Source organism: Cygnus olor, chromosome 2 (genome assembly GCF_009769625.2).
Source record: "Cygnus olor isolate bCygOlo1 chromosome 2, bCygOlo1.pri.v2, whole genome shotgun sequence".
In the NCBI taxonomy this organism is placed as follows: Eukaryota; Metazoa; Chordata; class Aves; order Anseriformes; family Anatidae; genus Cygnus; species Cygnus olor.
In genome coordinates, this window is record NC_049170.1 from 140,084,852 (window position 1) to 140,097,020 (window position 12,169).

Sequence of the window (12,169 nt, forward strand, 5' to 3'; positions counted from 1 at the left end):
GGAGGAAGAAGAAGGAAAACTTTTCCTTTGCCTGCGTGGTTTTGGCTGTAGAGGCTAACGACAGTAAGAACAAAATATCCTAGAAATCTGTAAGCTTACAAGGCTTCAGCTTTCTGCCATTTATAGAGAAAGGCTAGGTCAGTGATGTGGTTTCTCTCCCAGCCTGGTTTGTCCGTGACATTGATAAGAGCAGAACTCACATATGTCTGTTCTTGTATCCAGCTGCACTCCTGAACTCCTAAGGCATCTGCATGCTGTTATAATGACACTAGCTAAGATTGTATGATGCCTAGCAATATATTTGTTCCTTTTGCCATGAAAGACGGCTTTGATACTGTAGTTTATATAATTTATCAACTAGGTGACATTTTTCCTGAGTCATTTCTGCTGCACATCCTAAAACCCCATTGTCTCAATAGTAAAGCGTCTGCTATTGTGGAAGAAATATTTAAAGTATTTAAATAAAGTGTTTTTTCTGGTAGTCAGAATTAAGGATTCAATGTCTTTGTTAAGGTGAAATTATGGTTTAACACTTTTTCCTGTAAAGAAACAAAAAAACTGTGTCTTACATTTATTACTTTTAATTTTACAAGATTTCACAAAACTTCTACCCAGTCAAGATTTTACTATTCATAGAACACTCACTGAGAAACCGATGTCCAGTCACCTTGTCAAGTCATTCCTTGTACCTCAAAGAAGTGTGACTGTACTAAGCAATACATGTCTTATAGAAATGTGATATGCTACTGGGCTTCCAGACAGTCTTCCTGTGTATATTTTATTAATTTAAATATTTTTATTAATAACAGTTTGATTGCATTTAATTAATTTTTATAGTATTTAAAATCTGTTATTTAGTAGCTGACTCTTAATGCTGTGTTAAGGACAAAATCTACATGGACTACAATGGCTTTATCATTTCTAATTTCTAAGATGATTTTTTTGAAACATGCTGCTACATATTCTAAAAATGATACAGATTTGGACAAAAAATGATACAGAAAAAATGATACGGATTTGGACAAAACAGTATGAAGTTGTTTGTTTTCTTACCATTTTAATTTTACAGTAAATGGTGTTTATTATGAGACACCTAAATTAAAGAGAAAGACAACTCCCTACATCTTGACTGAAAAAAAGAGGGCAAAATAGTAGGGCAAGAATTGGGAGTGCTTTAATCTGGCAACTGTCTCAGTTTTACATTTGTTCCTTGGTGCATGTATACGTTCAGGGCTTGCCATTTGACAGAGAGTTGCAAAATTGCTGCAAAATAAATGTAATTTCTATGTGCTAATCTAATACATTGGGCATATTGGGCTAAGTGGGTCTAATCTTGGATACATAATAGTAAGTGGATGCACCATATAGTACATGGGTGAGAGGACACTTGGAAACTTTTTCAATAAGCCGAAGTCTTACAACGGGCCAGAGACCTATGTTTGAACACTTGAACACAGAAGCAAAAAGTTTTCTATCATCCAGAGATCCTTTTAGTCTACACTGCTGCTGCTGTGGTACAGAAATATTTGGTATTTCTAATTATATATAATCAGTCCAGTAGACTTGCCTTTCATGAGGTCTTTGAGTCCTGAGACCTTTTTATGATTATTTTGGTATTTTCTTGGATATATAAATAAATAGTTGAGGCTATGTCAAAACTGTAACGTAGGGTAGTAGGGTCCTCCTAATGAAAAGATGATGACCATCTGAAGGAGTTACTGAAACCTTTAAAAATAGCAGGGGATAAATAAGACATTTTGGATGTGATGAAGGTATGATTTATCTCACCTGGAAGTGCACATCTGAAACAGGTCAAATGAACCACACTTAAAAAGTTCTACTTCCCTCTACTGATTGTAAAAGGAACATAGGCTCATTGATTCAGATGTACAGATCTGTACAATAAATAGTCAAAGTTTAGGTAAAAGAATTAGAGGTCTGTATTTGAAAGACGGCTGTAAGAAGTTCTCTAACAAGTTATAAAAGGACTTACTGTAAGATTTTATTTTGTTTTGTTCCTGAAATGAGAAAATTGGAAGTTCTATTGTAGGAAAATAATCAACATATTTTATTTTTACTGTATGAATGGGAAGTTTTAAAAATTGCAAGTTATCACTCAGGTATATGTGTATGTATTAATGTATGTATATTACTATTTTGGATAGCTTTAGGTAAAAGAATAAAATCAAGAAAAAGAATCCAGAGTTTCTATATCTAACTAAAAGACAGTATGTACGTTTCAAGTGTGGGTGTGCACAGCCCAGACTGCTGCAGCCCAACACTGCTCAACATTTGCTCGTATAAACACCTATAGGATGAACTTGTGTACGTATAGCACATCTCTGCTGTGAAGTACAGTTACTGGAAAGTTATTTACTTTCAGACTTTCAGTGTATGCCTGTTATCAGGTGCTGTGGGCATACAAATTCCAAGTGAAGACTAGACAAATATTTGGTGGCTAGGTATATGCACATTCACAGTGGGAAAGTGTATATATATGATAAGTACATCCCAGGGAACTCAACTTTTCAATAACTTGTTTTCCTATTTTAACAAGTTATTTCCTATTTCCTACATAGACGAACAAGTGAAAGTTGAGTTTGATAGGAATCCTAGCTCTTGACAAGTTCATGCAAAATATATATGTATAATTTATAGGGGAAAAAGCTTGAATAGGAGAGCTGGCAAAGCCATCTCAATTGCTATGAATAATGTGTGTGAACATTAAGAATGTAGATGAATTTCATAAAGGGTAGATGAAGTACTCTGTTTGCTGGAGAACAGCAAGGACGTAATAACTACACCTGTGGATTCCCTTCTGTTGGCTTCTTTTGTAATATAAGTAATAGTCAGGGTTGTTGCTGACAAATTTAAAACCTTAAAACAGGACCAGTAATTTGCAGTGGTAGATTTTTACTCCTTAACAATAGATACCTACATTTAAATTTAGTCATTTCAATGAAAATACACCATTTCTCGGAAATAGCCAGGAATTAGAATTAGTAAGAATGATCTGTTTTAACTATTCTGCTTATACAGCCCATTTCATTTCAGTGCTGTGCTCCTAGAATTAGGTGGCAAATTACAGGGAGCCAAATTACAACTTTTCAGTCAGACTGTGGTTTCGGGCATAGAAATTGTATTGATGACATAGAAAATAACTGCTAGGAAGAAATAGTATGGGCTCATGTGCCTTTTGTTCCTGTAGCTAAAATGAAGTCATCATTAGTGTAATGAGATGAATTTTCCTCGCTTAAGATTCCACCTTCCCCTCTACTCAGCATTGGTGAGGCCACACCTGGAGCTCTGTGTCCAGTACAAGAGAGAAATGGACATACTGGAGAGAGTCCAGCAGAGGGCCACTGAGATGGTGGATGGCCTGGAGCACCCCTCCTGTGAGGGGAGGCTGAGAGAGCTGGGACTGCTCAGCCTGGAGAAGAGGAGGCCCAGGGGGATCTCATCGCTGTCTGTAAATCCCTGAGGGGAGGGTGCGGGGTGGACGGATCCAGGCTGTGTGCAGTGGTGCCCAGTGCCAGGACAGGAGGCCCTGGGCACAAACTGGCCCCCAGGAGGCTCCCCCTGAGCACCAGGAGCCCTTCTGTGCTGTGCGGGTGACGGAGCCCTGGCACAGGCTGCCCAGAGGCTGTGGGGTCTCCTCCTTGGAGCCCTTCAGAAGCCGCCTGGACGTGGTGCTGGGCACCCTGCTCTGGGTGTCCCTGCTCGGGCACGGGTGGCACCGGGTGGCTCCAGAGGGCCCTGCCGGCCTCAGCCACTCTGTCATTCTGTGAGGATAAATTTTTAAAATACGTTTTAAAATCAGGATTTGTAAACCAGGCAATTGTGTAAACTGGAGCTCTTGCCATCTTCCAGATATCTCTAAATGTGTATTAGTAGAGTAAATGGTAGATCTTCAAGAGCTCACTGATGATTTCACTCTGTTCTCCTGAAGTGATGTCTGTGGAGTTGGAGGTAAGAAAACCCTGAAAGTTCCTTGCCAGTAAAACCTTTTGCAAAATATTAGTTTTCAGAAGAATATTTCTTTTCCCCTTTACAGGATATCCACACTTTTAGCCATATGTAGTCACTACACTTTAAGCCATATGGAGTTAACTGCCATAAACAGAGGGCAGTTTTGATCAGAAACTCCCATTTTAAAATGTTACCTTCCCTTCAAAGAATCAAGAAAAACAGTTTGTAGTTTTACAGCAGGCCCATTTATTACTTAGAAAATATGACTGAATTAAAGCTTCAGAATAGTTTCATGAGGTCCCTTATTGTTAGCGTTCATAAAGACATAATCCACAAAGTGATTATATGAAGGTGCTTTTATTAGGCGCCGGAAGTTAGGGGCATGCCTGCCCAAATCTAACTTCGTCCGATTTGTTCACTCAGTTCTCTTTTATCTCCTAAAATATTACATATGCATTAAGTTTCACAACACAGCTATGCATATTTATTTCCTAGCTCCGTCTAGCCCCGCTTCATATGCTAATTATCTTATCAGTCCTTCTGCGCTTGTGTATTACTCTCTGGTGGTCGTCTGGGTGGTCATCGGGATGAAGTAAGATGTCTTCATCAGAGTTGAACTTTTTAACCTTTTCTTCTTACGCATGCTTTCTGAGCCCTTGGTCTCAGTCCAAACCGCAAGGTTGGTTTGATCCAGTTCCCGGAGTCCGAGAGGCCCCAGTTATCTAGATGTCTTGCAAATTGGGCATTCTTTTAGTCCTCCTCCTTACTCCTCATCATGAGTCGGTGCATTCTCTCATGCTATCCTTGCACATATATTTCGTATCTTCCAAGCGCAGCCCCGGAACAGTACATCGCAAATGTAACACATATTAAGCAATATTGTATATTTCATCTTCCATTACCAACATTATCATTCCTTTTGTGAAATGATAGGATGTCCAACGTGCTGCTTGTTTCTGCAAAATGTTAGGGACTAAGTTCAAACTGGAAGTGTCTGTTTAAAAAGAAAACCTTGATATTCAATGCATGTCCTTCTTTAAAATGGAAATGAGACTTGATCTTGTTTCCAGATGACATACTGTATATGTTAGGAGAAAACAAGTGGGGGAAAAAAAATCATATTGCTCATTGTATATAGTAAATCCTTTTGAGGAGACTGTATTTTACTTTTCTAAAGTATGCATTAGCTTTTTGTAGCTTAGTTTTATGGGGTTGTATCTGTGCATCATTTCTGCAAGGTTTTCTAGACAAATTTTCAGGCTGTGCTTAGACCTAGTAGTTATATTTCACAAACCTTTTGGTGTACTTTCAGAGGAAGTAGCTGAGCAATGTCAAAGCAGGATCTGAGGTAATGGAAATACAAAAGTGCTGTTTGTGGTCTGTATTAAGAGCGGAACTGCACTGGTTTAGTGTTCTCTTGGTCAAAAGCCAACATTTGGTCCTGCACACAATAATATCATAATCATATCTTGCATACAGTAACAAACTATTTTTTCATGTAGCATGTAGTAACAATATTGTAAAAAACAAACAAAAAGGAACACTGAAAATTCAAAATGTGTGGGCATAATTCATGATTTAAGGTACCTACATGAATGAGAATGCTTTATTAAAAGACACGAATCACTCCCCAGTTCTGTGGACAGCAGCATTTAGGCTTTTTGTTTAAAACTGTGTTTTAAACCTTTCTTCTTATCATCTGTCTGCCATACATGTTAAATTCGGATTCTATAATATATAAAAGACAAATATCCCTTGTTAGAATCATAAATGTTTATTTTCAGCTTCGAGGTACTTGCAAGTATCGTCCTGAGATTTAACCAGTAGACATTTCTCTGGGAATTTCAAGTGAAGTTGATATGTTTTTTATAAGATATTTTATATATTTGTTTTTCTTATAAATCTATTATATTTTAACAGATCATTCAGCCCTCCTTAAAACATCACCTACAGTACAGCTGAATATACCGTACCATTGCTCAAGTATTTTATGGAAGTGATCAGAAAGAATACTAGTTTGTAATGGAAAAGCAAAGTCTGTTCCTTAAGACAAGAAACAAAAACTGTTTCTGTAGTTTATGATGAAAACCTCTCCTGTAATCAAATGTTTTCCTTTCTGAAAATCATTACAAATACAATGCAATTTGCCTTATCATTTAATTTACTGTAGCTAATTGTATGCAAACAGTTAAAAATCGGGAACCAGTGATGCTTTACGCTGTACATAACTATATGCACACCTATACACAAGCAAACGTGCCCACTTCCTCACTGTATTTCATATGCCATGTACTCAGTTGTTGGCATCTTAACTTTCTCTTGGAATTGTTTTCCAAGTCCTGCTAGCAAAGATTATGAATCAGATAGGATAACCAGCAGTCTTTACAATTTAACTGTATCTTTTTCTGTCCTTTCTTTCACCTTTCCTTTACTGCACTATCTTGTCTGTCTGATTCTCGCAGGAGACATGGATTACAACTGGTTGGACCATACGTCTTGGCATAGCAGTGAGGCATCCCCAATGTCTTTGGTGAGACATGTGGAGCCTTACCATTTAGTTTCTTTTGCCATTTCACATTTCCTTTGTTTTATTTACACCTTTGCATGTTTTCTTTTTTGTTTCCTTTTTTTTTTTTTTTTTTTTTTTTTTTTTTATCCCACATCTATAGGGGACAGTCAAAGGGGAAAAAGAAAAACTAGTGAGCAGGCAGTTTTGTCGGATTCTAACACCTTATCCGAGAGACAAAAGAAAATGGTGTGTTTTGGTGGCCACTCTTTGGAAGAGGAGGACTTGGAATGGTCTGAGCCTCAGATAAAAGACTCTGGGGTAGATACGTGTAGTAGCACAACTCTAAACGAGGAACATAGCCATAGCGAGAAGGTACTGAGATTACGGAGCCTGTATTTTAACCTGTTCATTTGGTCTTTGTTTGCTCTCTGTCACTCATTAAAATAGTGCATAAAGTAAAAGACAGGGTGTTTCTAGAGACAATGTAGCATTTCTTAAGGTGCAGAAAAGAAAAACAAATGAAAACTCTCTGCATGCTTGCAGCTTTTATGGTTTGGCAGCCTAAGAAAAAAAAAAAAAGAGACATTGTTCTTGGTTGCATAATAGCCTATAATGGTATTACCTTCAAGTGTGAAGTAATTAACAACAAGGATTCTACTGATTGGCTTATTTGATTTACTATGTTCAAACTCCTGGGGCTGAAATTAAATTAATAGTTTAAGTCCCAGGTGAAAAAGGGAGAAAATTGGGTCTCTCTGCACGGAAAAGTTGTTTTTCTTTTTTCCCTTTCACTGTCATGGTTGTTCTTTTGTTTTGTTGCCATGCCATTTTTTGTGCAGTATTGTGCAGCATTAAAGGCTTTGCCATCTGCTTTGGTGATTTTTATTTTTGTGTTTTGTTTGGTAGAGATTATGATCAGTCATTTTAGAGTTATCACTTGTAATGGGAGCAAATTTGTCTGTGCCTGCTAGTTTTGCATGAAATAGAGCATGGAAGTAGTATTTGTCAGTGAAAAAGTGCTATGATTACACAAAATAAAAATATTTAAAATTTTAGTAATTATGTTATGCCAACATACAACGTGTGCCCATGTGTAGTAATGGAATAATAATATGTTCATATGCTCTGTATGTGGAGCAATTAATCCAAGAAACATTTAAATGCAGAGCAACGAATGTCATTTTTAATGTGTTCTATAATTTTTAATATACTACTAATGAGAGAAAGAAAAACAGAAAAATTTTGTTAGTCTTAGAGAAAACTGACATGTTTGGAATAGGGGAAAAAGAAGAAATCTGTGTCTTGCATCAAGTTTTAATTTTGGGTTAAACTTGCCTTTTCGGTGTTACTCTTAATATTGGCCTCTACAGTTGTTTTTGTCAGTACTCAAGTATGATTGTCCCCTATGCATAGTTATCTGTATCTGTCTGTTCATCAAGATGCAAAGATCATTACAGATATTTACAAATTGGATTTAGTAAAGTAGGTAATGTTACTAAATATTAGAAATACATTGTGATGGACTATATGTCCAAATATATCTTTACCAGCACAGTTTTCTGTCATTCTGATGCATTAAATATTAGTGTAATCATAACACTTTCACTGCATTTTAAAAATGTATCAGGAAATGAAAAGTATTATTGAAATATTTTTCTTTAATATCCTATTCACTGTATTTTCCATTAACACCATATGATAGCATCCGGTAACTTGGCAACCATCCAAAGATGGAGACCGTCTCATCGGTCGGATTTTGTTAAATAAACGACTGAAAGATGGAAGTGTGCCGAGGGACTCGGGAGCAATGCTTGGATTGAAGGTTGGTAATGAATAATTTTGGAATTACTTACAACTCTCAATTAAACTAGCTACCTTTGTAATGTAATAATTCTCGTAATACATAGTCTACCTATATCTATAATGTCTTAATTTCAAAAATACTGTATAAAGACATTGTATATTACTAAGAGGAATTTCACAGGGTCTCTGACATTCTGAAAAAGTTGTATTTTACAGAAAGACCGGACATGTTTTCACAAGTTTGCTGCTCTGCAAGGTGCTAATTGCATCCTTGCTAGGCAGGCCAAACCCTGTCCACTTTCTTGAGTGTTGAGCATTGCAGCGTGGTGTAACTTCTGTTCTGCAAAAGATGGAAGAAATGTGAAAAATAAATAATCTTTTCTGAAGATCTGGGGGACATCTGGAGATTAATGACACTTTGACCCAGAGCAAAGTCTACCACTGTAAATTACTGTTTCTAGAATTTTTCCCCTCTGATAGATTTGCCACTTCTTAAATGCGCAAGACTGAAAATTATTAGTACTTATACATTGTTTATTATCACAAAAAGGATTATTTGTTAGATACATTCAATGTTTTGTGTGAATGTTGTAGACACTGTTACATTAACAAATCTATTTACAGCTTGAAAGTGTTGAAGCAGTCTAATGAACCATATAGTGTACTTTTTTGGGGGTGCCAATTTATACTACAGTAAATATACAGTACAGTAAAATATAGTACAGTGAAATTTTGAAGTATTTAACTTTCTGTATTTGTATTGTCTTTAAGTTACACAGGTAGCTGGAATAGGTATAAACATAACCTGCCATAGCCAATGTTCTGTGGTGTTTGTTTGAAGTATATCTGCCTTATCTGCTACCTGAATACCAGAGAAGTCATCGAATTCTGTTCTCCATTGCCAGTATGGTTAAGTCATTTAAATAAATTCTCATGCTATGAAAATAATTCCTCTTTGAAACAGGTAGTAGGAGGAAAGATGACTGAATCAGGTCGACTCTGTGCATTTATCACCAAAGTTAAAAAAGGAAGCTTAGCTGATACAGTGGGGCATCTTAGACCAGGTACGTATCCATTACAGATCTGTAATGCTGAGTTTCTTTTCTAAGGGTGATAAGAAGAAAGTGATCTTAATTAAAAGTCAAATTATGTTGAATAGATGTGATGAGCTGCTGCAGAATTCAACCTGATGTTCATGTACTAAATTATTACTGACATTACTGCTTTTTTGAAATACATCAAATCTCATGTTGTTCAAAATCATGTTTTCACATTCTTATTGATGTTTTCCTACTCAAAATAATATTCCATTGACATCCTGCCCAGTCACCTTATGGAGTATATTTTATTTAGACCCAAGCCAAGATATCACAAATGTGCCAACAAAACGAGCTTGGCCAAGAAACTTTTAAGATCTGGTTCTATCCCAATGTGTGAACCATGGATTGCTGCACTGGAGTATGTGCAAGAAATATTAAATGTTAACATAAGAACTGTCTGAACACTAAATACTAAACTTTTAGAGGTAAATGAATCTTCAAAATAGCAAGTTGATGAAATCTGCTGTTTTAAAGATCTGCATTTTCTAAAGAGCATCTTCGGTTTTATTTTAAACCACAACTACCATTATAAGTACAAGCCATATCTAATTCAATAGCGGTCCTATGGACGATATTATTGTTTTGCTGAACCTTATGGAACCTTATGTATTCAGAGCAGAGCTGCAGAAAATGTTGAATACTCCAAACTTTTTGACAACACAGGTTTCACAATTCAGTAAATGGCTTAAATTGTCATTGTAAGTACAATTCACTGCAGACTTACTAAGCAGACTGTTATTACTGAAATTATAGGTGATGAAGTATTAGAATGGAATGGAAGGCTACTACAAGGAGCCACCTTTGAGGAGGTATATAACATCATTTTAGAGTCCAAACCTGAGCCACAGGTGGAGCTTGTTGTTTCAAGACCAATTGGGTAAGTACATTTTTGTATTAGATGTGATAAAAATATTGTTAAATTTCACTTCTAGTGCAGATCATGTCAGATTCATAAATATTGTAAACAGTAAAACTGTATGTAAACTATGTAAACCAAAAACATAGCTAGAATGGTAGATCATGCCAGTAAGTAAAAAGAGGTGGAGTGAAATCAAGTACTCTCAAGAGAGTTCTGGGCATTATCTGCTGATATGCTTGAAAACAGGTTACCTTCTGTGGTTATTTAGTTGGTGGTCCAGGTTATATAGGATCTGTGATTACAATCTTTGTTGCCACGACTCTTCATTAATAACTTGACTCCTGATTCTTGCTTCTCCATTTCCATTTTTATATAGTATGTATAGTGAAGTATACATATTTGGTCTATGAATTGATGATTAACTGTTTATTTTGCCCAAAATACAGTATGCCAATGACATAACCGATATGTCTTGGAAAGTAATGACGTTTTCATCATCTTCATCTCTGAAATATACTAAATTATTTGGTTTCTAATACAGAACATACCTGAATAAATAGCTACATTGAGTGCTCATTTAAACAGACTATGTGACCCTTTTTCTTCAGTTCTCCACCCAGTTTGCTTGACTTTGAGAACTACCTCTCAATGTCTAAACTTAGGTGTTTGGTTTTTTTTTTGCTGATCAGTAGGGCATTTCTAGCTACTTTGTTGTATGAATGTTTCCACTTCTATGAAGACTTCCCTTTCTTCATCTGTTTGTTTTATTCAAGTTCCTACAAACTACAGTCACATCGGTCTTTTACTTCTCCACTGGAAGTTCTATGGCTGATCATTTCAGGGTTGTGAAGAGGAAGTTGAAGATGCTTACAGTTGTTAAGAATTTTCTATTTTCTCCCACAGAATTTATTACAATGTATTTATATATTAATATATTTATGCCTTTACTTTTGTGTAAGATGCACACAATTTTCTTATATGAAAGCATGAGTAACATAGGAAATGAGAACTAAGTAGTACTAAAAAAAAATAAATCTAGAGCCAGATAATGTGAGGATGGAATTTCAGTGAGGGTAATTTGTTATGGGTGCAGCTATGAGGTATAGTATCTGGTGTATTTAACTCAAAGAAGATGCAGTATGATTAGGAACATAATTTGCTTTGATACTTTCTAACAAACTTGATAATAACAAAGATTGCTTTATCTTGTCAGTAAGATGAGACGTTATCTATGTATATACTGAACTGCAAAGCCTTTAGGGCAAAGGCTGTATCTTTTTATCTTATCCATAAAAATCTTTGCATAACTTAGGAGTTCTATGTGTAATAGCAATACTGGGGGACTGACTAACTTGCAAGAAAAAAATTGTCTTAGAAGAGAAGGTTTCACATTTGTTTCATATAAGTGTAAGATCTTTCATAGTATTTCAACTACGATGTTTATACCAAAGTTTCAAGGAACTGCTCTCATCTTGAAAGTACTTTTTTTTTTTTTCTTTCTTCATTCCTTTCACTGTATGAAACTTCCTCTGTTCTTTCTTATGCTTTTCTATTTACTGCCTGTTATTTACCTTCCTTATCATCATGTCTTTTATTGATTACGTTACCATGTGCTCCACTTGCTGTCACTAGAGCAGCTCGTCTATAATTCCTTAAAGAAGGTGGTATAGGCTCTCAAGACGCCTTCTTCAGCATTAACTGTTTGCCACACAGTGTGAAGAACTGAGCCAGGTTGGGACTAAAACAGTTACTGCATACTGGATTCCCACTTTCTTTTTGCAGTAGATGTAAAAGAGGGTCTTCACCTCCAGAGCTCCAGTTACTAATGGAAATGGGTTTATAACTGAAGCCTCAGTGTTAAATACATTGTGGATGTCTCAAAACATTATTTCTTTTAGTCATCTGCAGGTTGGTGAGAACTTAAGATTC

At 36.1% G+C, this 12,169-nt stretch overlaps 1 protein-coding gene across 23 annotated transcripts in view; it reads left to right on the forward strand.

The window, feature by feature from the left end:
• The window catches only part of RIMS2 (regulating synaptic membrane exocytosis 2), a 468,287-nt gene that overhangs the window by 242,622 nt on the left and 213,496 nt on the right, over nt 1-12,169 (forward strand). For 14 of the 23 annotated variants that reach the window (XM_040546642.1, XM_040546643.1, XM_040546649.1 and 11 more), the window contains 4 exons: nt 6,432-6,499; nt 8,181-8,300; nt 9,246-9,345; nt 10,135-10,258. In XM_040546642.1, the coding sequence (XP_040402576.1) occupies nt 6,432-6,499; nt 8,181-8,300; nt 9,246-9,345; nt 10,135-10,258 (412 nt within the window). Of the gene's footprint in view, nt 1-6,431; nt 6,500-6,638; nt 6,851-8,180; nt 8,301-9,245; nt 9,346-10,134; nt 10,259-12,169 lie in introns of all 23 variants that reach the window. The other 9 variants (XM_040546640.1, XM_040546641.1, XM_040546661.1 and 6 more) reach the window with 1 other exon arrangement.